We start from the raw sequence: 25,498 nt of genomic DNA, 5'->3' as shown, positions 1-25,498 counted from the left end.
GAGACAAATATTTTGATTACCTCAAACTCTAGTGCCTATTACTATTTAACTAATATATACAACAGGCTACAGAGGCAGTGAACATTTTAATATCTCTCAAAGAGGATGAAGCACTTACTTTTTACCGCATTATTAATTTACTTCCACAATCCATTTTACCGTCATACTACAAATGGCGTTTTAGATTGACATTGGTTGGAGATAAGAGAAAATGCTAAGTAGCCACATGATGGGCTATTAGCGTATGGTGCTATTTCATTAGTCGATAACTCCCCGCAGGCGAGATAACAACCAATGAAAGTGGTGCAATTTAATTGGTCGTTAACCCGTTCGGTACGCAGCATACGGGGAGTCCCCGCAGGCGAAATAACAAACAAAGAAAGTTACTATTACTATATAATTTCCCCGAATGCGGGCCCTATGGCACGCGTTCCAGAAATCTCTCGTACCCCGCATGCGGCCCTATCGACTAATGAAATTGCGCCATAAGGTAGTAGAAGGGTTGTACACTTTATTGGAGTTCTCGGTTGTAAACAACATGATATAGGTTGCGTAACAAAGATATTGAAGCTATATAGATCTTTCTAGTGTACAAATTCCAGTCTGTACGGGGCATTCCCAGTGACAGAATTACGTTACGTAAAATACGACTAAAACATTCAAGGTAAAATTGTGAATGTTATTTTTTATCGCAGCTAGTGCTAACTTTAATTATTTAGTACTTTCTACTAAACTAGAGCTGTATAATGTATAAGTATAAGGCTGGGCTGTCATTAGCTTCCTATGCCACTTTTACATTATGTTCTTCCCGGTCCCGGAAGCGGTAGATGCAGTCTTGCTGTTATAAATCTGAAGGAATAAGGTTGTTGTGCTAGTTTCCGCCCAGCACAACAATACTCTTCGTCGTGATATTCCATTTGAGTAATTCCCGAAAAGTTTGTACATTTGTGATATTCCATTTGAGCAAGATGAACGAAAACCTAGTTTCTATACATTTTCGTATGAGGAAGAAAACTAGCACAATGAACCAACATTACTTGAGAATGCAATGCAAACCCAAGTCAGCAGCAAGTCAGAGCAGTTTTAGCCCCCATTGTCACTGACACGGCATAATCTTAGTGTCGCAATATATATGTACCGAATAGGCTACGACATTTGTCATTTTGTATTGTATGGATCTGAATGCTGGGCGACAAAGATGGAGGATGAAAGGAGATTGCACGTAGCGGAAATGAGAATGTTGAGATGGATGTGTGGAGTGACCAGAATGGATCGGATCAGGAATGAGTATATTAGGGGAAGTTTGAAAGTTGCGCCTATAACGGAAAAGATGAGGAGTGGCAGGTTGGCGTGGTACGGTCATGTAATGAGGAGGGATGAGTGTCATATAGGCAAAAGAATGTTGGAGATGAATGTTGATGGATGGAGAGGGAGGGGTAAACCCAAACGATGGATGGATTGTGTGAAAGAGGACATGAGAAAGAAAGATGTGAGTGTTGAGATGACGAAAGATAGGGGAGAATGGAAGAGAAAGACATGTTGTACCGACCCCACATAACGTGGGATAAGGGTAGGAGGAAGAAGAAGAGGCTACGACATTTGTCATGTTCCCACATGTCCTAATATGACAACGAGACAAGCTGAAAACATACACTGTTTGCACTGTCCCTACCGGTAGTAGCAAGAGTACCTGAAACATTATGCCTCTACTCACTTCCACTGCCGCATAATGTAAACGAAGCATACGTAATGACGGACTGAATTTGCATTTATTACTAAGGCAGTTCTATTATCACTGTAATCGCGCTTAAATATTTTAATAAAAATTACAGGACATATTTGTCTAACTAGTTAATAAATTGCTACATACTATGGATTAGCGATTATATGACTTATATTCCGATGTCACCTTGAGGGCTTCTAAAAATGTTACTTTGCTATGTTTTTTTTTACATTTTGACTACAAAATATCGACGTGATAGATACCGGGGGATACTTTTATTGAACTGATAATAAATATATGTATGTATACATAACATAACAATTTATTCCGTTTATTGTTCAATCTGTCAGTATCTAAACATTTATGATATATATGTAATTTGCTCAGCGAACCAGTCACTGAAAGGTGTATGTATCACAGGTGAAGCAAGACATTGCTCTAGGTATGATTCTAATATACTGTTCAGACTACTTGGCAGTAAATGTGTCGTTTGTGTTTATAGCGAAACAACACAAACTGATTTCATTTCAATAGTATCTATCTGCTTGCATACTCGTTAGATCTAAATTGACACCTACCATGTGATTTAACAAACACGCATGTCATAAAATATAGAGCATACTCTATAAAAATACTTAAGTTTAATTAATGTATAAAATCGATATTTGGAGTATGATATATTTTATCAAAGTCTAATGTTGAACGTGAGAGTTATAGTTTGAGGTGGGTAGGCGCCGGCGCTAGAGCATCGAGGCGAGCGGGGCCGGCGCGAGCGGCAGCTATGGCGGCGGCGGCGCGGCGGCCACGGGCGCGTCCTGCGGCAGCGTGAAGTTGGTGAGCAGGTCGCGCACCGCCGGCCACAGCGTGCACTCGCCGTGCGCCTGGTTGAACTCGCTGAACCTGTTCAACAAAGGGTACATAGTTAGTCTTAAATCTGATTCTCTTTACTCATCACTGACGTATATTAAAAATAAAGTATTGTAGGATGCAAAAGAACACTAACTAAAGGACGTCGAACATACAGATGTCCTTACCAACCAGCTTCCAGGGAATTGTTTTGAATAAACGTGATACGTGATTGACGGCCCGCCTGCTTCCGACTGGGTCTCACAACACCAGATCTATACTGTAGACTTGTAGGGTATGTAGTTACCGTTTGAGATGAAGGTTGACCGCGATGAGGTGCGGCTGCGAGTCGCGCTTGTCGGCGAGCTGCGTGACGTTGGACTGCATGTCGTACACCAGCGGCAGCACCAGCTGCGTCTCGCCGCGTGTCAGGCAGATCTGGATTTCAGTTGGTTTTTTATTGCAATATTCTAAATTAGGCATGTCCAGTAGAAGGACGCGATAGGGCATTTTCGCGAAAAAAGATACAAAACCTTTTTTTTTCAAAATAGGTAAATTTCATGTTTTTCCTACTCAGAACAGACCCCTTTCGATCGTACTGGGTAAAAAAAGCGTCCCAAATTCAATTTTTCCACTTCGTTACCATTTTTCAAACACTTTCTACAGCGGTTACAAAGTGGAAAGTATGAAAAATAATAGAAAATAAATAAATAAGGCTTTATTTTAAGTACGAGAAAATAGAAAATTTACCTACCCTAGAAAAAATATTTTGGGTGATTGATCTCGCGAAACTGCCCGATAACGTACTAATTATACGGAAAAAATCTAGTATAAGTGAGAACTTAGCCAAAATGTATGAAATAGAGTATTAGAAAATCATTGACAAGAAGTATAAATGTAATAATCATGATAGATTAACTAGTGGCACATCTTATGAAATTAATTAGCAAGTGTATTTTGATGGCATTAACTACACATTAAGATAAACTCTAGTGCGGAACGGATAGTATGATGTATGAATAAGTAAATGGTGCTTACAAAGAAGAGTATCTTGTGTTTGGCGAGCAGCACGGCCGGGTGTCCGGTGGGCACGAGCTGCGGCGCGGCGGGCGGGATGCGCAGCGCCCACTGCAGCTGCCACAGCGCGGGCTGCACGGGCTCCAGGTCGGCGCGCATCAGCGCCACCAGCGACGGCAGCGCCACGGCCGGCGCGCCCCAGGTGCGGCCCCAGCCCTGCAGCGCCGTCGCGCGGTACGGCGCTACGCACACGCGCAGCTCGAAGAACTTCTGCATCACCTGAACGATACCCGCTTATATTACTGTCACTTATAATACTCTTGCACTAATACTGGATAGCTTATTACATAATATTATAACATTTACAACTCATTCTCTCCTGAATCACCTGACATGTAAAAACATATTTTATCAATAAATAATAGAAACGATTCCGTGTGGTGACGGGTTAAGAATTTCACCATCCCCTTTCTTCCCGTGGGTGTCGTAGAAGGCGACTGTGGGATATGGGTTAAATTGTGGCATCGGCGAGAGGCTGGCAACCTGTCACCGCAATGTCAGTTTCGTTTTCTTTCAACCCCTTATTTGCCAAGAGTGGCACTGTAACTTTAGCAGTTTCATGTGCTCTGCCTACCCCTTTATGGGAACAGGCGTGATTGTATGTATGTTGTATGTATGTATGTATGTATAATAGAAACGAATATTTAATAACAGTTGTTTCAGCTTGCTGTCGGACATGAGTGCTAAGAGAGGGCTTAAATAGAGGTTAATATAGCAAATAAACACGAATAAATCAATCAGTGTGCACCGAGTTTGTATGAAATGCAAGCACAAACAAAGGCAGATGGTGTAAACACTAGCAAGTTTACCTTGAGGTCGTCCTCGAGCCACTCGTGCTTGAGGCCGGGGCCCTGGTCGATGGGCGTGAGCTGCAGGTGCAGCGACTGCATGTGCTGCGGGTGCAGCGCCACGCGCGCCGCCAGCGCCGCGCCCTCGCACCGGAACGTCAGGCTCGTCGCGTCCGCGCTCACCATCGTCAACTGCCCAAACGATTAAAACTTACAATTTTATATCTACTCTTTGGAAATAAATCGAATTATTTTATCAAATATTTTAATTTACTGTAACACTACTACATAAATAAAAACTATAACTTGAACATACTTTTGTTTGGGGTGGGTAACCGTTTTATGTATCAAGGAAATAAATGAATTTAAGGATGTTTCTTTTTAGTTAGACACTTATGGTACCAATGCTCGAAACGCTAACGACCTTGGATGATAACCTTCTGTCGCATTTATTGACAACGACTTAAGATTGTAAGTGGCATCTACTGTACACTGTCAAGCAATGGTAGTTTTACCTTAAATACACTAAATTACAGTAAGATTCACCAATAATGTGAGTAAAATATGTAAGTATGATGAACTCACGTATTCCTCGGACTGCACGAACCGCTGGAGCGTGCGCTTCATGTAGACGCAGGCGAGGAAGCGCTGCAGCGGCGCGAGCGCGGGCCCGGGCGGCGCGCCCTGCGGCGGCTCGCACGGCGCGCACAGCGCCTCCAGCTTGCTGACCGGCAGCGGCGTGGCCGTGGCGCCCGCGCCCGCGCCGCGCCCTGCGCGCGCTGAACACGAGGACGCTGTCGGCCCTACACAACATTCCACATATCGATCTTAAATATTAAACCATGATACTTTTATTTCATTGCAAAATAAATTTATTATAATATAATTTTTCAACGCACTCAGAATGAACTTAGCATTCGCACTATGTTTCCTCTGCTAAAGCACATGTCCAAAGAGCATGCGCAATGAACAGATTCCATTTTGTATGTAGTGTTTCAAACAGTGTACACGTGTCCCCCACAACAAAAACGGAACTAATTGTACGGTAAGGTACCACTTGGGCTCCTCCTTGCCGACTTGTCGGAGGTGATGTTCGAGGGTAAAATAAAATTACGAACCTTTATGTTCCATATTATGCCGTGGCGATGGATGGTGTCCAGGAGAAGGCCTCGGCAACGAGGGTGAGGCGGGCCACGCGGTGAAGGGCGAGGTGGGCGGCGGGTGCGGGGAGGCGACGGGCGCGGCGAGCGGCGAGGGCGCGAGCGGCGACGCCGGCGAGGCCGACACGCTGGCCGCCGTGCCCGCGCCGCCGCCGCCGCCGCCGCCGCCCGGCGGGGACGTCAGGTTGAACGAGCCGCTGTTCATCGGGTGCTGCGCGGGCGACGCGGGGTGCGGCGTCACTGGTGCCGAGTGCGGCGTGTGAGGCTGCGGCGGCGTCAATGGCGCGGGAAACCGGAGACCACCTGAACATTCATATTTTACATCTAAAAAGTTGCATTTAATTCCGAACTACAATATGTATTTTTTCAAGCCAAAATAGAGAAAGCTCTATACTCAAGAAAAAAAAATACACAAGAAACAGTAAGCTGCAAAATTAAGCAATCCCCTGAATAGAAACTTGTTCCCAGAACAAAGCTTATTGTACATAATATTTTGATTATTTAAGTGATATTCATATGATATACCTGGTGGCATTGGTGACATAGGGGAGGGTGGGTTGTCGTCTTCTGCCAGCAAGCGCGCGCTCATGCTGTCATCGACGTATCGTGATAGGAAAGACTGTAACAAAACAAATATAAAAATATACCTCAGTGGAAGTAGCATTTATCATCACATAAATAAATACTTCTAGTTGGCTACCTGAATGGACGTAGAAAAGGCAATATTAAGCTGACATCCGCATATTTTAGCCGAACACCGCCGTCATGTAGATTATCTAAATATGGATGTGTGAATGAAGTGTAAGTAGGTCATGAGCTTAACGTCGACAAAAGCTGGCGTGGATCGTAAATGGCATGCTCTTGGGTTATATGTCAAAACTTATTTTGGGATATCGCCTACTAGTAGTACTGTCCCGTGTATCACAGGAAAAAGTAATTAGTCATCTAGTTACCTTGAGCCCCTGCGCCGGAGCAAACTCGTCGACGACGGACGTGCGGTCAAACTTGGAGTAGGAGCCGTCGCGTATGGTGACCGTGCCGCCGCCGCGGATGTTCACCTCCAGCGAGTACGCCCCGGCATAGATTATACGGATCTGGAATCGTTTATTACATTATAACTAATTGTATAAAGGATACGAGTAACAAGAAGGGGAGCAAGTACAAATTAATGTTAATATATTTGTTACGACCCAGCTATAGACGGTCAACCAAATCTTGGCACAAAAAAATGGCGCAGAATTCAAATGGAATAAAACCTTCACCCCTCCATTTTCAATCAATTTTTAAGTGCTATGATGGCACGTGAATGATTCCGCCAACGTCAAGGTTTAGGAAGATACGCATTTTATCAAGACAATTGGCCGGGGAGCCCTACATTTTCTAAATTTGCTGCCTTTTTTAGCTAGCTCTCAAAACGCGCATGTGTGGCCGAGGGTAGTTGGGACAGACACGAAGTAAAGATGCTCACCTTCCGCCAGGAGTGCGCGAGCAGTGTGAAGGTGGGCGTGGGCATCTGCGTGCGCACGTGGTGCAGGCCGAGCTGCGGCAGCGTGGGCAGCCGGCTCAGCGCCAGCAGCGGCGCGTACGTCTCGCGCAGCACCACGCCCAGCGACAGCAGGTCCTTGTGCCTGCGCAAGTATGCTCACTCAATACCAACATTATGCATCATTGAATAGCCCGTGCATAGTGCGCATCCAGCGAATATTATTAATATTTGATCGACTACAGTCTGACCAAAAAGAGTAGAAATTAAAGTGGCAAAATTGACAACATTTCATATATTTGAGTACAACGTTTTATTGTTTGATTTGAAAGAACTCAATACTAAAAGATACACGTATTTTTTTATTTTTCCAAAAACTGCTATTTTAATGAGAAAATCCCTTCTTATTACTACTTCGAGCAGAAAGAGCGTAAGTTACAAACGTCAAGACAACAGCTTCGTGACGTCACATGTGTTGTTTCATACACCCAAGAAAACGACAAAATCATTTCTAAAAAAAAAAGTTTTAACAGTCAGCTCAAACAGTTCGGTATGTCTGACTGTCAAGTGACTCAAGTGTCACTGTCAACCAATAGTGAGCGACTACGAACCATAGACTAAGCCATGAAATTTTTAATATCTTTGCTACGAAGAGTGATAAGTGTCACTGTCAAACTCAAGTGATATCCCAACTGGAAGATTTTTTTGTTATAGTGGCAGCTTTAAATCAGCTATTTGACGTCACTTCCCCTTTAAGCTATTTTTAAGATTTTTTATACTAAAAATACGGAAAAAAAAATTAAAAAAATTATTTATGTGATCTACAAGCGTATATCTCGAAATGGTTTTCGATTTAGGGACATTGAAAATTTTGAAACGTTGTCAATTGTAGTGTCATCCCTTTCAAATCAATATGTGTGAGAAAACGGGACGACACTACGATGTTAATGTTACCACTTTTTAATTTTGACTCTTTTTAGTCAGACGATAAGTAGTGAACAGCCAAACAAATAATACAATTATTCAGTTATTTTATGAAGCAACCGAAATTAAAGGAAATTTTTTCCCATGAATTAAAAAAGGTTTTCTAAACGTCAAGAGCTACATGCGATTAGTGGTCTGCTGAGCTGGGGCCCGTTTCTCGAAAGATATTCTAATAATATTAGTGTGTTGTCATGGCAACCCATACGACTTGACAGTTCGTGGACTAATATTTTGTAGCCTAATATCACAATATAATAAAGAGTGCTATCGTAGAGTATGGCCACTCCCGCTCCCCGCTAAAAGTACCCTCCACCCGCTCTCGGTTACCTTACAGTTACCGCCTGTCAAAAACGCGAACAGTCGACCTGTGATATCTCACTCATACAAGCATGGTACGCGTTCACCTACACGAGCTTAGGATCTAAAATGTGTGAAGGAACGCGCTTCTTTACATTTGATCGCCAGTGTCCGAGATGTGCTAATATCGTTCGAGAAATGGGCCCCTGGTGCGCCGCCGAATGTAACAAGTTGTAACGTATATTTTTCAAAGAAACTTGACATTAATGCTCGTGAATGGTCTGAACACATAATACATTTTGGTGTGGTGTAATGATAGAAGCATAACGGCCCGGCCACGACACTGGTCTAAGCGCGACAGCGGTGAGCGGCGGCCATACATTAGAGCGAGACACAGCGATGGGACTTTTCATTCGCACCTATGGCTGCCGCTTTCCGCTGTCGCGCTTAGACCAATGTCGTGGCCGGGCCGTAAATAAACACATAATAGGTACCAGTTGATGTAGTGGTCCAGGTGGTGGTGCAGCAGGTGGTGCGCGTTGGCGGCGGGCTGGTGCGCCGGCGTGGCCACGGTGTAGCGCTGCGCCGCCGCCGACCACTGCAGCACGGCCGTGGCGCGCGCGCCCGCGCCCCACCCCACCACCAGCGACCGGTACGTGTACGACCGGATGCACACGCCCTGCCATAGCTGCTCGCGCTCTGTCATACAACAAAATAAATCAACTTTGGCTAATAAGCTCAAAGTTTTTGTACGCCAACTGGCAAAATATAATGAAACTGTACTGTATGTGTAACCACAACTGTAATGCTACCTATATTTGCAAATAAAACACTTACTTACTACTTACTTTACTTTGCAGAACCTATAACGTCTTGGACATAAATCACAAGCTCTGTACGTTCGGCGCTAACGCTGATCGTCTACTGTTTTACTCCATATTTAACACAGATATAGGGCACTATTGTCCCAGAGCTGTAAGAACCTCTTTTTGACACATGACAGCGTCCACAAAACGTAAACTCGCGCAACCTAATGAAATTTTAAATAAAATCCTGTAATATTAAAAAAAAATCAAGTACTTTAAAACAATATTTCGCTTACTTTAAACATAATCTAACACATGTTACATTTTTGTGCATCTTCGTTAGTGAGTATTTTACGATATTAATTTATCACGCAGGATTTACTTATTATGTCATTTATTATTCATTTTTAAACTAGTGCTGTGGCAGAGTCTGTCATTTCGATTCAAATGACATTTCAGTAAGTTGATAGAAATCGTATATTGGTTTAAGCGCCTCCTTGTACATAGGGCCTAATGATTCAACCAATTCGAAATGAATCGTTAGATTTGACAAACGATACGTCTTAGCCACATCGCAACATACTTCAAAAAAATGTGTCAAAAATGTGAACTTACAGATCCGGGACAATAGTCCTACGCCTAGCTTTGCAGTTGGCGCCGGTATGCGTTCCGTGGCCACGGGGCAAGTAGAAAGTTCTCTCTCCGATAGACTTCGTAGGCGTCGTAGCAACGTCGACATTTCATTGTATAGCCTCGTAACTCCAACCACACAAAAATGTTGCTAGAGAATTTTGATTCTAGTTACATTTTAAATAGAGTTGAGTTTCATTTGTTCAAAAATTTTGAGACAAACGAAATGCTACTTTATTTATTCACATGAAAATTGAAATTCCATTGAACCAAAATGTACATCTCATTGCACATTGAGCGGCAAGAGGATAAACATATTTTTATAAAACTGATGGAGATTTATCTCTAATCTCCGCCGGATTATTGTAGAACATAAATGTATATACGTTGATGTATACTTGATAACCTCAGGCCCCGTAGCCGAATGGCATTTCTACGACGCGAAACGAAAACGAAACGCCGCGAAAGGTAGTCTGGCTCTGTCGCGCCAATACGCAAGAGCGATGGAGATAGATAGATATCGAAACGATAGAGATATCGTGAGCTTTTGTGCATTCGGCCACGCTCACTGTACAGATGTTTCGTGTAGAATTCTTTATGTGATTGCTAGCAAGTAGTGATAAGCAAGATATTAGACTAGGTATAAGTGGCGAGTGGCGGCACATAAGTTTAGCGCTGACTGAAATGTGGAGGGGATAGCTGCGCATGGGGACGCATACCCTTCATCCCTGTGAGACCTGTTTTTGACCCTAACCTGAGAGACCTGTTTTTGACTTCTGCGCAATAACCGTGAGCGCTGAAGTTATGTGGCTTAACTTGTACATGGTTGTCAAGTACGAGTAAGCAGCAGTACTGACCGTGTTGTGGGCGCAGCATGAAGTCGTGCAGCAGCGTGTGCAGGTGCACGATGGCGGCCCAGTCGGCCAGGAAGGCGTCCGCCGTGCGCCCGGCGTCCGTGCCCAGCTCGTACTGCAGGTACACGCAGCGCCGCTCGCCTGAGCCAAACACGCGGTTAACACTCAAGTCGCGCTTTTAAACGCACGCCTCTTTTTTATGACACAAACGTAGCGTTAAATGCATATGTTCTTACCGCTGCGTTCAACGCAACCGCGCGTTTTACAGTGACACTTCACAACTAGCGTTCTCGAAAGTACGTTTGCATATTGGTATGGGCTTTTATTTTTTACTTTGATAATGTAAATATTGTTAAGGCTGCTTTCAAAAAAAACGTCAAAAGAATGTAAAATTGATAGTTTTAGTCGGTGAAATACTACACTTTCCGTTATCCAATAGATTTATTTAATTCAAGTTCCAGTTAGAGCATTTTATTATCTTGATTTTTATAAGACTGGATTTTTGAAAACTAATTTACTAAATTAATTATGAATTTTTCTCTAATGCACGTTTAGAAAAACGCACGTATAGAGCTGAATCAGTCGATCTTATTTGTAAAATTTGGACAATTTTGAATATTAAAACGGGTAAATTTATAATTCGTATATCCTGTACCACAATCATTTCAGACTAGATTTTTATTTTAAGTTTTTGAAAAAGAGTAAACTAGCCTAAGGCGAATTCAATTTTTTTCAGAAATTACCTAAAATTAAGTGACAATTTCTTTGAAAATCTACATCACATCGAAGTAAGTTTTGTACTTAATTAATCAGCAACGTTTACTTAAATTGCTGTTATGTCTTAGTGATTATAAATTGCTATTATTGATTTTTGCCAATTTTTTGAAAACGAGCCTTCACCGGTACAATTATTACCACTTTTGGACATTTTCTCATATTTTGTTAGACCAAGTAGAAAAAGCCCTATAATGTGATATATATTTATAAACTACTCGCAAAGCCCTTTAATTTGATACCACACACGGTATGATCGAGCGCTCGGTTGCGATTTCACTATTTTTAACACGAAAGCCCTCTTAACAATATGAGGAGTGTCTTTTCAAAAGGACTTATTTCTAGAAGTCAACAGAGGTTATTATTATCTGTCTTCCTAGAGAAATAACCCTTGTTGACTTATAGAAATAAGCCCTTTTGAAAATACACTCTTCATATATGTAAGGGTATATGTATATATATGTATAGGGTCTTAAATACATCAAAACTAGCTAGAAATTTATACCACTGTCTAAAATATTATTAGTAATAATCAATGATAGTGTGAATAGTGAGTGAGATAGAGCGAAGTGACTATGAAAACATACAAGATTCATATCATAGTATTTTAAGCGCATCATTACGATACTTTTGCAGGAGTGTAAGTAAAAGGCAAGTTGTAGTAGTACCTTGTTCTTTGTGCGTGGGCGTGCGCGCCGGCGAGCCATGGAACACGAGCTCGGCGGTCCAGACGCGCGCCTGGTTCTTGGTGGTGAGGCGCAGCGTGGCGGCGAGCAGGCGCGCGCGGAGCGCCGCGGTGGCGCGCTCGCACGCGCCCTCCGGCAGCGGCAGCGCCACGATGCGCATGCCCAGCGCGGACCCGCTCCACTCCGGCTGCACGCCGCCGTGCGTCACGCCGCGCGACGCCAGCTATTATCATAACACACATTAACGACTGCATCCACCTTATTACTTCAATTATACTGACAAAACAAATGTATCGCATTTTTAAGAAAACGATTCGATCTGAGTAAGTTAGTAGATGACTACCCCTACCATCTCGCTCATCTGCTTCTCTCTTATACGCTTTCTTACATACTTTCCTTCTTTCACTAAACCGAAAATACAACCAAAATAAGAATCAGCGCTCTGACCTAAAACCGCAAAACCAATGTAGGCCCTGTGGGTTTGGTGCTATAGGCCAGCTTTCGTTTTGCTAGTTTTATTATGACAATGAGTGGTAGCGACGCACCTCCTGCGCCAGGTTGACGAAGGGCACGCGCTCGTCGGCGGCGGCCACGACGTGCGCCAGCTCGGGCAGGAAGTACGCGGGCTGCCGCACGCGCACCGCGCGGGTGTTGTTCGCCGCCAGCTTCCGCTTGCCCGGCTGCAAGCCTGCCAACACACAACATCGACCTCAACGATCCACTCAACAGCTGTTACGTGTAAATGCTCACTGCAAAAGGGCGCGAAGGAGATAATTTCTGTAGACAGGAACAAGTACTGTGAATACGCGGCACTTTTATAGGTTTTCATTGTGCTCTTCCACTTGTATATAGTATGAGTTGTCATCTAGTCTCCATCTGTATTGGGATTATAGATTATTTTTTACTCTCGTCACTTACAAATAAGTAAAGTAGGTAATATAAACTGTGTAAAAAAAGTAACATTCATGAAAATAATCAAATTTCAATGAAGCAACTAGCAGCTTAGCAGCATGAGTAATTTTAACTAGTATAAGGTATAATGTCTATTTGAAATAATGTTCATTTTAATATTAAACCAATCGCAAGCAAACTATAATAAATAAAACATTGTGCTGTGCGTTCGGGGCTGGTATCCGACACGTGTGCCCCTTGCATTTAGATTAAACTGGCACTCTTAAAACTCGAGATCCCACGGTCCTGAGATGTGGAAAGGACACACAAATAAAATACTATTATTTTTAGTTAATGCTACACATTCGCACTTGTGACTTTCGTAAACACATTTTTACATGAAATTGGTTTGCAAGGCGTTAATTTTATTAGCATTCATTATGAATCAGTTGGAGAAGTAATTATTTTCTTTGGATACAATGTTTTAATTATGCAAGCTGAAGAAAAATAATGCCTAGCGGAAAGTCAATCAGTTCGCATTTGGCTAAAGATACACGTTCTAATCGGTCTCTTTTTCTGTTGTATTTTTATACATAGTCACGGAGTACCTATAGAATTTAAGTAAATGCTTTATGATAATTACTTGCGTTGTTGCCACGTCTTGTCATATCGTCAACGCCATGGTAGTTTAGGATCAATTTTTTTACACGTTATCAAAAGTAGGTTCTCAGGGCTAAAGGATCCTGTTTTCTTCAAATTTACAAACAGTTAATATAAGTTCAAGAACTTCAATTGAATAATCGTGTATACATTCGTCATCCATGAGCACCAGTTACCTACACAATAAAATAGTTGGATCATTCGCAAACGAAAAATGTTCAGCAGAAGAAAAAAAAACACTTTTATAATGTATATTTTAACTTGTTGGTGAAACAACATAACATTATATTACAATCAACAATATGGCAAAAATTTAAAAATAAACACTTATACTAAAAACTTAGAAAAAAAAATGGAACACGAGCTCGGCGGTCCAGACGCACGCCTGGTTCTTGTTGGTATTGCTAAATAGCTTGTAATAATGTTGGTATCAATACAAACAGCGCTGATATTTTTGTAAGACACAATATTCATATAGCGCCGTTACAATTACTAGATAATTAGATTAGTCACGACAGCTTAGCAAAAGACTGAAAATGTACAGAGAAAGAGAAATATCCTTAAGATGTAAATATTTGGTAGAAAACATTCGCTAAGCAATAATGATCGTAGTACCTGATGTGTCCAGCGGCGTGAAGGGGCCGTGCGTGAGCGTGAAGGTGTCGAGCTCCACCAGCGAGTGCAGCTTGAGGAACGCGCGCGCGGTCACCGCCACGGCGGCGGCGGCGGACGCGGCTGGGTCCTGCCAATCAACAAACAATCTTAAAACCTTGAACATGCACCATTCACTTCGTTTCAAGGTTTGCTTTATTTTGATGCAGAATCAGAAGGAAACAATTTTCCTTCCTACATAAAATCCACCTATCTAACAAAAGCCAATTCTTTAGGTTTTAGTATTAATTTAGTAAGGTACAGCGGGACAAATCTCGACTGGGGGGCAATTGTAACTGATCCATTTTTTCCATTATTACACTATGATGTTGAGTTCTACATGTATTTACTGAACATGCCTACCATATATAACCGGTAGGCACTCGTATTTAATAATGCAAACATTGTAAAACATGGAAAAAACGGATCAGTTACATTTGGCCCCCAGTCAAGATTTGTCCCGCTGTACCTTATCGATTTTGCGTCCGTATTATTATTTGGGTTATTTTTAAAATCTAGATGTTCTTTGAATCTACAAGAGAAATAATTAGACATCCTTCGTGATTTTTCATTACATCCATCATGTTTAGTATACTCAATTCACTATTTTATCCCAATGCCTGTTTTGCGATCAAGACAACTTGCGCCCTCGCAAGCGGCTCCATACATCTAGCGCGACTTCAAAAATGGACTAGCGCTCTGCAAGTGAGAACGCCTGCTGTGTCCGAGCTAGTGCTAGATCAATAGAGCAGTGCTGTGTCCCATGAGCGATGGAATAGAAGTAAAATTGAAATGAATAATGGATGACGAACCTCCTCGCACTCGTCGGGCGTGCAGCGGCGCGCGCCGGCCAGGTGGAAGGAGAGGCCCACCGTGCAAGCGCTGCCGCTGTTGGAGCTGTTGCTGGTCGTGGCGCTGCTGCCCGCCGCCACCTCCTTCATCTCCACTATCTGAACACAAACGGCACTACATTATAACACACTACACTAGGGAGCCTGGATCAAGTGTAGGGTGGGGGACAGCACAAAGATCTCCTGTTACGAAGTGTAAATAAACAACAATTTTAATCTACCAATGTAGACTCGACGATCGCCGTTACTCTGTGCTGAATGAGAAGAGTCACAAAATGTATAGGGCTTCATACAAATCGCGACTCTTTTCTTTCCAAACAGACTCTTACAATATGAACATCCAAAGTATTTTTCATCGAGCGTGCTGGTGTGGTCGTGCAAAGTAGATGTTTGCGGCGAATTGAGCAGGATATTATAATATGTCTAAGGGTTTCCCAAAACTAATCGACTCGGAATCGGCTCTAGCCGACCAAAAATCGCTCGTTAGTATGAAGACGCCTACGCGTCGTCGTCGCTGGACGCATCCGTGCCCATGTTCAGCCTACGCTCAGCGTACGCATGAAAGCCGATACCGCGTCGACATGTTTGGGGAGATCCTTAGATATCGTGCTACGAAGATTAAAGGCTTAGAGCCAGTTGCATCAACCATATTCGACAGACACATCATCGTCACGCAGCAGACGTCTATGGAACTTCCCATACAATAAAATTTTACGAATGCTTTAACGGTGGCAGACGGTTTGATGCAACCGGCCCTTAGTATAACATTGGCATTGTGTGGCAGTGACAGCGCAATAAAATACTGAATATCTAGAACCTATCACACTGCCCTTGCATGATGCAAAACATTTTAAAACAGCCAATGTTCCCACATTACAATAAGAGTACATTGGTGAAAATGGGCAGGTAAAGTTACAAGTATGTGGTCCGTGTGTCGATGCAGCGTGATGTAGAGCCGGTCCGAGGACAGCTTGCCGAGCGGGTGGTCGGGCCCGTGCAGGAAGGGCAGGTGCTCGCACACGCTGGCCGGCAGGTGCTGCAGCGTCTTCTCGCAGCGCCGGCCGACCAGCCAAAACCTGCACATCATATCTACATATATAACCTTCCTTTGAGTCTGTTCAAGCGTAAGTAACTTACACAATAGTGATGTTAGTGGGGCTTTTTATCAAATGACATGGTCAAGTAACCAATCACTTTAACACCAATGTTTGAATAGAGTTGAATAGAAAATAAGTATGTGGAGCTTTTACAAACCATATTTGTACGTAGCCAATCACTTAACATCTTCGCTACGGCAATTAATTTAACTTGTAGTTGACCATACTTTGTCTATGAATTTTGGACTGGTGTGAAAGTTTTATGAAAACTAGGATTATTGGGAAGTTGAGAATCATATAATAAACAAATTGTACATGGAGTAAACTACATTCAGCGTGAAAAAATTGTGATCAACATTACAATATTTTATATCCATAAAAATTTAACTGCTTTTACTTAAAATACTCGACAAATATAATTATCAGAGATAAACCTTGGTTGTGCTGTACAGATATTTTTTGTTATAACAGTAGATAATAATGGACCATCGATTCTAATATACTTAATGTAAACGTACCTAAGCTGCGTAAGCATGGCCTTGATCTGAGGCAGGTTTGTGGTGGCGAGCGCGGCGGCCAGCTCGGGCATCCTGGGCGTGGCGGGGTAGGCGGGCACGCGCGCGCGCAGCCGCCCGCCGTGCGCGCCCACCGACACCAGCAGCTGCTCGGCGCGCAGGCACGGCCACAGCACCGAGCACGCCAGCACGCACGGCCAGCCGCCCACCGTGCACTCAACCTGCACCAACACACATTCAACCCATCATTTACGTTACCTTACAGCTAGACATGTGTCATCATTTGCTTAGCGATCTATTCATTTGCCTATAGCGATACAATTCTTTAGGTTTTTGTCAGCTTCGTTTATGAGTAAACAATTTATTCAAGATGAATAGACCTGTGTATGCTTCGTCACAATATTCGACAAGAGTGTATATACTAATTTTAGGTGAAAAGTAGGTAAAAAATCTTATTGACAATAAAATCGAGAGAATGTGATTTTTGAACCAGATCGTAACATTCAATTCATAGTCATATGTTTCTACTAAGCCATTGCCTGGTGTGACACGTGTGACACAGTCAATTTTGATCACTGATAGCATTTGGTCACTTATCCACCTGGCCAAAGACATACGAAAGAATATTACCCCTAGATCATTGAGCAGCACTTTGAGATCGTTGAGCCTCTGCCGGGAGCGCACGTGCACGGTGTGCGCGAGCAGGCGCTCCATGGAGGGCGCGTGCGGCGTGAGCGCGGCCGCCACGCGCTCGCTGCCCGCCAGCGCGGGCACGTGCCACACGCACAGCGACTCGCCCTCCGCGCCCACGATCAGCCGGTACCCCAGCTCGCAGCCCAGCTCCCTGTTTGGAAATGTTCACATCTAACATCACAACTACCAAAATAACGCAATCTAATATGGGTTCAAACAATATTTACTTTCAAATTCAACCAGCCAATGAATATTAGGTACGATCCCGACCGACTATCGAGTAAAGGCTTGGACGAAATTATAAAATACTAGATAGTCGGGTTTTCAGTACAGCATACGTTAAAATTGCCCAAGTACCATTAGTGTATTTACCTATCTTATTAGAAACATGTAGTTAGTACCTATGATATTCACTTACTTCCAATACGAAATCTGTAGTTTCTGTCCTGGCGTATATCTGTCAACTTGCAGGTGCTTCGATAACCTATCGCGGCACAGTCTGAGTGTCTGTGTGTAGAGGAGCTCCAGCGATAAAGAGCGGCAGAAGTATCTCAACGCGGTGAGGGCTCCGCTGAGGCCGGCCGCGGCAAGCCGCGCCTGCGCGACGCCGCGCAACCAGGCCAGCTGGGACGAGTGGACCAGAGCCTTGCCCTCTGTACAACACACAAATGGACATGGTCATTACTTCAACACGGGAAAACTACCCAACTAAGCAATACATGTGATATAAAAAAGTAAGAGCATATTTAAATTAGAAACCCAGTAACATACCACCAGTCTCATTGTCTTGAATGAGAATTGCTATGTCTAGCAAACGCCAAGGAAGATTAGGTGCATCACCCATTACTGTCAGAGAAACACTAAATTCTTGGCCAACAGTGAATGTAGCCCGGCCATTTTCAACCTGAAATGAAAGTAAAGTAAGACTGATTCAAGAAACACATCCAGATATTATTTGTTTAAGTGAAACTTTTGTAAAATCTGGTGATGAGGGAAATATACGGTTTATGGATTACAATTTAGCTTCATTTTACTCCATGAACAGTAAAAGAGGTGGAGTTTGTATATTAATTAAAAGGGACATGGACTTTGAAGTCGTTAACTTAATGGATGACATAATCGAAAGCAATGTGTTTGAATGCTGCGGGATTTATATTTCACAAATTAATATGGTCGAACGCCAACATCGAATTTAAATACCTTTTTTGCTAAACTAGAACAGTTACTTCACGTTATGTCAAAAAAATATCATAAAAAAAAATTGGTGCTAGTGGGAGACTTTAACATAAATTTATACTCAATCACAATCATTGCTCAGATCAGCTTTTGTCTATCGCGGAGAACTTTAATCTGTCTTGTCATATTAACGTACCGACCAGAGGGTTGAATTGTATCGATCACATATTTAGTAATATTAAAAACGCAACTGGTACTGTTCTACCGCTAGCACTATCTGATCATGACACGGCACAAATGCTAACATTTGAAGTTAGTAAAAAACCCCTATTGCCGAAGTATATAACTATCATGAAAAGGGATTATTCTGAGTGTAACATTGAAATCTTCCGGAGAGCTTTAGGTTCCCTATCATTTTCTGAAGTCTACACCGAGCCTGATTTTAATAAAAGTTTTAAATGTTTTCATGACACTATATGCCTTTTTTACAATCTCTGCTTTCCTATAATTAAAGTAAAAGTAAATATAAACAGAAAGCGGAAATGGATAACTAAAGGTCTAAAACTGAGTACGAAAACTAAAAGAAAACTTCGGCTACAATATTACGCGCAAAAGACAGCCGAAAGTAAAAATAAATACATATCATATTCACGTCTTTTAAGAAAGTGTATAATAAGTGCACAGAAAGCTACGAATAGGAAATATGTGATTAATAGTAAAAATATTTGTAAAGCGTCCTGGGACGTAATAAAAGATCAAGCGGGCAAACCCAGTAATAATCAGTACATAGATAGCATTGAACATAATGGTTTTAATGTTACGAATCCATCTAGTATAGCAACTATATTTAACAACCATTTTATAGAAACAACGAACAAACTTAATAATCCACTTAATGTATCTTTGATGGAAAACCGAAAAGTACCTAACTCAATTTATCTAATGCCATTCGAAGAACATGATGTTTTAAATCTTATCGCCTCGTTAAATAAAACCAATGCCGAGGGTTATGATGGCATTACTACCGCGGTTGTTAAACAATGTAAACTTGAAATTGTCTCCGTATTAACGTATTTAATTAACTTTTCATTACTTTCTGGTATATTCCCTGATAACCTAAAGAAGTCAATAGTAAAACCGTTGTATAAGAAAGGCGATAGAAACGATCTGAGAAATTACCGGCCGATCACTCTTGTGCCTATCTTTTCAAAGATTTTTGAGAAAGCTATGTACAAAAGACTGATAAGCTTTATAAATAAATTTAATGTTATTACTAAAGATCAACATGGCTTCCAAAAACATAAGTCAACCACACTTGCAGCTTTTAATCTGGTTCATGAGATAACACATAGTTGTAATGATAAGAAGCCAACTACTGCTCTATTTTTTGATATGTCGAAGGCGTTCGACTTTGTATCACACAAGGTACTGCTAAAAAAATTGGAACATTATGGTATCAGAGGGCTTGCTCTGGATTGGATAAGGTCGTACTTAGTACCTTCAGGTTTCTGACGTCACTGGGCAGACAAGCGGTAGTGAGCCTCTGGCGCACGACGTGCGCGAGCGCGCGCAGCGTGGAGCGGCGCTCGGCGGGCGTGAGCGCGGGCGGCGGCACGAGCCGCTCGCGGATGACGGCCGGCAGCCGGCTGTACGTGCCGATCGTCAGCACCTCCACGGCCGCCGCCATGTGGAACGTCGGCAGCCTGGAACGCAATGCTTACTTCAACTTTTATTCCCTGTACATCCTCCTGATTACAATCTCTAATATTGAACCGTCAGGAGTATTTCTCTAAAAAAGCTGGCCATTAGTCAATGTAAATAAGTTGAATAAAAATAAATTAAAAAAGCATATTTGGATTGACACAATAGAAATGTATATAAATAATTTTGGCCAGCTTTTTTAGTGAAATACCCCTAAGTCATTTATACCATTATTGGAAACATGTGTGAAGGAGCGGAACTGATTATCAGATCCAAGATCCAAGTCTTATTTTTAGAGTAGTTTGTGAGTGTTTTGCATATAAAATCTCTATAAAGAGAGTGGATTAGTATTTTCGAATATTAATAAAATAAATGAATAATCAAGCAATTCCTGCTGGCTCATTTTATGTATGGGAGCCTCAATTACCTGTTTAGCTTGTCATTTATTCATAGTACTTTTATTTTTCTGTGTTTGTCCTACTTAAATAATGAATTAAATGTATACTGCAGTTGTTAACAAGATCAAGATCAATTTGTCCAGGTTCTCATAACTTGTCATTTGAGGTTGGGTGTCATGGAAATATAGTTATCGTACTTATCGTTGCCTATTCCTACATATGTAAGGGGCGGTAACAAATGGTAATACACCAGTAAATTAATAGTTATTGGATTACTGAAACTGAACTATATGTATAATAAAAGGCCATTGGTATGTAAACAGACCATTACTCACAAGTAGGGTTGCCAACCGTACTATATAATATAGTACTGTACTATATTTTGGCCCAGCGTACTATATTCTATATGAAACATATATAGTACGCACAAACCGCCAGGAGCGGCGTTATGATAATGAAAAAAATTTCGCGCTCGCTCCGCTCGCGCTTTTATTCATATTTGGCCTTAACTGTACATTTCATTATTTCGTTCTGACCTACAAATATTGCAGTTTACATATAAAGCCACTGTTGTTTGCAAACATTTGTATTTTTTCCATGATATATTAAATAACGACATTTCTTAAGGGGATTCTCTACTCCGATGAGCTTCGATTTGAATCCATTGGTATTTATATGAATATGTATTACGATAGTTTCTAAAGCGTGTCATATTAACAGCATCGTCGTCTTTAAACAAACTAGCACCCCATAATTAGGTACCTACTTCACAGCTCATTGATTCTGTGATATTTAGCATCAAAGTTGAACTAATTTAGGACCGAAACTGGTTCTTTGGTCAAAATTATTGCCTTAATCACTTTTGCATTTTTATAAAAGTCTAGATTTCATTTAAGTAAAAATGTTTTTAAAACAATGTCAAATTTCATAAAAAATATAAGTACTTATAATAAGTTTCGCCATGTCTGTCCGTCCGCGGATAATCTCAGCAACCGTTAGCAGTAGAAAGCTGAAATTTGGTACCAATATGTATATCAATCACGCTAATAAAGTGCAAAAATAAAATATGGAAAAAAATGTTTTATTAGGTACCCCCCTACATGTAAAGTGGGGCTGATATTTTTTTCATTCCAACCCCAACGTGTGATATATTGTTGGATAGGTATTTAAAAATGAATAAGGGTTTACTAAGATCGTTTTTTGATAATATTAACAGTTTCGGAAATAATCGCTCCTAAAGGAAAAAAAAAGTGCGTCCCCCCCCCTAACTTTTGAACCATAATGTTTAAAAAATATGAAAAAAATCACAAAAGTAGAACTTTATAAAGACTTTCTAGGAAAATTGTTTTGAACTTGATAGGTTCAGTAGTTTTTGAGATAAATACGAAAAACTACGGAACCCTACACTGAGCGTGGCCCGACACGCTCTTTGCCTGTTTTGGGCTTTTTAAGTAAGTAGGTAACTATTGAAATTAAAGGAATATTAGGTTAATTACGTATTTCCTAGTAAGTAAAAATTGCATACTTGTCAATAAATTTAGAAAGTGATAGAAGACTCAATATTGCATATTTTTCGAAATATGCCATATATATTGTTGGTGTTCAATAAAACATTTGGGACATTACATACAATAAACAACTAGTTATATATGACGCTAAGTAAAACGTTCGACAACATGAAATATTGCTTTTTTAAAAAACCGGCCAAGAGCGTGTCGGGCCACGCTCAGTGTAGGGTTCCGTAGTTTTTCGTATTTATCTCAAAAACTACTGAACCTATCAAGTTCAAAACAATTTTCCTAGAAAGTCTTTATAAAGTTCGACTTTTGTGATTTTTTTCATATTTTTTAAACATATGGTTCAAAAGTTAGAGGGGGGGGACGCACTTTTTTTTTCATTTAGGAGCGATTATTTCCGAAAATATTAATATTATCAAAAAACGATCTTAGTAAACCCTTATTCATTTTTAATACCTATCCAACAATATATCACACGTTGGGGTTGGAATGAAAAAAAATATCAGCCCCCACTTTACATGTAGGGGGGGTACCCAAATAAAAATAAAATTTCCATTTTTTATTTTTGCACTTTGTTGGCGTGATTGATATACATAATGGAACCAAATTTCAGCTTTCTAGTGCTTACGGTTACTGAGATTATCCGCGGACGGACGGACGGACGGACGAACGGACGGACAGACAGACATGGCGAAACTATAAGGGTTCCTAGTTGACTACGGAACCCTAAAAAGGCCAAATGTTAAGTTGGTAAATGTGAGCTTGGCAAATAAAACAATAAATTGGGAAATGAACATGCGGCGGAATAAAAAAGTGATATTCGGCCATACAACTTTCGACGATACTTAAATAAGAGAACCAATGCAACACAAAACTTGTCAAAAGTCGATGAAAATCGAATGGAGCCCCTTAGAGTGGACAGAAAGAACGATCTCTACTACTTGGTTATCGATTATGTGTACCGTACTATATTTTATTTCGGTGTAGTATATTTTTTATATGGAATTTTCTAAAATACTATATTTCTCTAAAAAAAAGTTGGCAACCCTACTCACAAGGAGTAACAATTTGCCTAATTATATTGTCTTACTGATTAAAATTAGTACACTTATCCACAGAAAAACGATAAAAAAGAAAGTAAAAACATAAAGCTATGACTGAACAGTCTGGCTCAGTCGGTAGTGACCCCGCCTGCTAAGCCGCGGTCCTGGGTTCGAATCCCGGTAAGGGCATTTATTTGTATGATGAGCACAGATATTTGTTCCTGAGTCATGGATGTTTACTAATGTGTATATAAGTATGTATTTATCTATTTAAGTATGTATATTGTCGCTTAGCACCCATAGTACAAGCCATGTTTAGTTTGGGCAGGGGCGGCTCACTCCGCGATTCTATCACCGCGCTACAAGTACATGCTGGCGGCCGCGAGTTCGCGGCCTACTCAGGGGTGGCGCGCTTTATCGCGGAACGCACGTTCACATTTTCTATTGTTACTTTACGTCGCGAGTTTTTATTTAGGTTCATATATGCGATGTCCGCGTGTGGAATAGCTAATAATGCTTAGTTAAATAGACATCATGTGTAAAATAAATATCATAGGACATTCTTACACAGATCTACTATTGATTAAGTCCCACGGAAAAGTTCAATAAGGCTTGTGGTGTTGGTATTTAAACCAAAATATGTAAATACTGTATACGTACCTAGAAAGTGCCCAAGACTTTAATACAATATAATAGTACGTACTTATAACATTTTATCTGAATATTAATTCGTTTTAATACATAGGCAACCCTAGTGCCAGACGCTGCGCACGTGCGGCTTGTTTCTTTGTAAGAATTTTGTAGGCATTTAAAAAGGCAGCATTTCGTGAACATCAAAGCAGTGGGCCTTCTGTAGTTGTACTATTATATATTCTGTGGTTTGGGGCTAAGTTGATCTGTGTAAGGTGTCCCCAATATTTATTTATTTATTTAAAACAATAAAAATAATCGCCTAAATGATAAAATCTTATTTATTTATAAAACCACTTACTGAATTAAAATATTAACATTCAGTAGTTCAAATTATTAATATTTGCTCATTAAATGTTAAATTCAAATTATTAAATGTTATTATTATATTTAATAAGGTAATTTTCTGTTTAATGTGATCTATAATAAGGATATGAATTAGAAAAATTATTACCGTGCATGGACCAAAGTCTCTCTTGCAACTCGTGCCAGAACATCAGCTGTCTCTACAAAGAGTAGAGCTTGCTTGTCAAGAAAGGCCATAATGTGAGCCGATCGATCAACTTTTGTTGCACTGCTAGCCCATTTAACAAGAGCCAATAACCGCACAAACAACTGTCTTGTCCGAGCACTAAATTTATAAATCTCAATCTTGCGCTCCATGTCAGTCTTCCGGGGCAACCTTGAAGCAAAAAGAAAATCATAGTGAGTGAAGAGAAATTGCATCTGACAAGGAACAAATATTTAACAAAATAATGCAACTTACAATTCAGCCAGAACAGTGAGCTCATCATAAGTTCTTTGTACTATGAAATCTATTAATAAAGCTAATGATATGGAGCCTCCTCTAGCTCCACCACCTTCTGCACCTTGATTACAGCCCTCAATAGCCACGGGGACCATGATCATTTAGTTTGTTTGATTCACCTGTTGTGAACCAAAGTTATAATACTACACCACTAGTTTTTTCAAACATAAAAATACACACAAATGCTAGAAAGTATAAATTGTACACGTAACAATGTTCCTTTTATTCATTTCTACTATAAAAGTCCAACTTTTGTTGAAAACCTCCACATATTCTGATCCAAAACTCCAGCACAGCCACTACACGACTCGCTGCCACTAACCAATAATTTTTAAAAAAGTATAAATTGTACACTTAACAATGTTCCTTTTATTCATTTCTACTATAAAAGTCCAACTTTTGTTGAAAACCTCCCCATATTCTGATCCAAAACTCCAGCACAGCCACTCTCACGACTCGCTGCCACTAACCAATCTGTCAACCATAGATAATACAATGACATAGTTGCTATCTTCAACGAAGCGAATGAGTTCGCATCACATTTTGTTTTGTAATATTATTCTCCGTCGTAAAACGACTTTAACAAAACATCCAGCCTCCGTAGTCCGCGTCCGTCGACCGATAGTTTGCACGGTTATGTGTATTTCGTCCAGTTCAAATTAATCTATCGGAATTAAATACCACGAATTAAATTTGTCG

At 41.0% G+C, this 25,498-nt stretch overlaps 1 protein-coding gene across 1 annotated transcript; it reads right to left on the bottom strand.

Annotated features, from left to right (window-relative positions):
* Positions 1–1,470: 1,470 nt before the first annotated feature.
* Positions 1,471–25,252, bottom strand: LOC125241514 (mediator of RNA polymerase II transcription subunit 14). The gene is made up of 24 exons (XM_048150035.1): positions 25,063–25,252; positions 24,758–24,918; positions 24,446–24,673; positions 20,141–20,345; positions 18,238–18,370; positions 17,885–18,119; positions 17,404–17,617; positions 16,777–16,994; positions 16,078–16,237; positions 15,123–15,260; positions 14,275–14,401; positions 12,654–12,796; positions 12,091–12,331; positions 10,652–10,789; positions 8,853–9,057; positions 7,063–7,222; positions 6,548–6,688; positions 6,120–6,213; positions 5,553–5,897; positions 5,020–5,237; positions 4,456–4,626; positions 3,608–3,865; positions 2,877–3,007; positions 1,471–2,623 (listed from the first exon to the last, which is right to left on the bottom strand). The coding sequence occupies exons 2-24, from the start codon at positions 24,898–24,900 to the stop codon at positions 2,503–2,505; spliced, it is 4,167 nt and encodes a 1,388-aa protein (XP_048005992.1). The 5' UTR covers positions 24,901–24,918; positions 25,063–25,252; the 3' UTR covers positions 1,471–2,502.
* Between the last annotated feature and the right edge of the window lie 246 nt (positions 25,253–25,498).

This window comes from Leguminivora glycinivorella, chromosome Z (assembly GCF_023078275.1).
Source record: "Leguminivora glycinivorella isolate SPB_JAAS2020 chromosome Z, LegGlyc_1.1, whole genome shotgun sequence".
NCBI classification, from domain to species: Eukaryota; Metazoa; Arthropoda; class Insecta; order Lepidoptera; family Tortricidae; genus Leguminivora; species Leguminivora glycinivorella.
The sequence above is the reverse complement of the archived record's forward strand: the minus strand, read 5'-3'. Positions and strand labels throughout refer to the sequence as shown.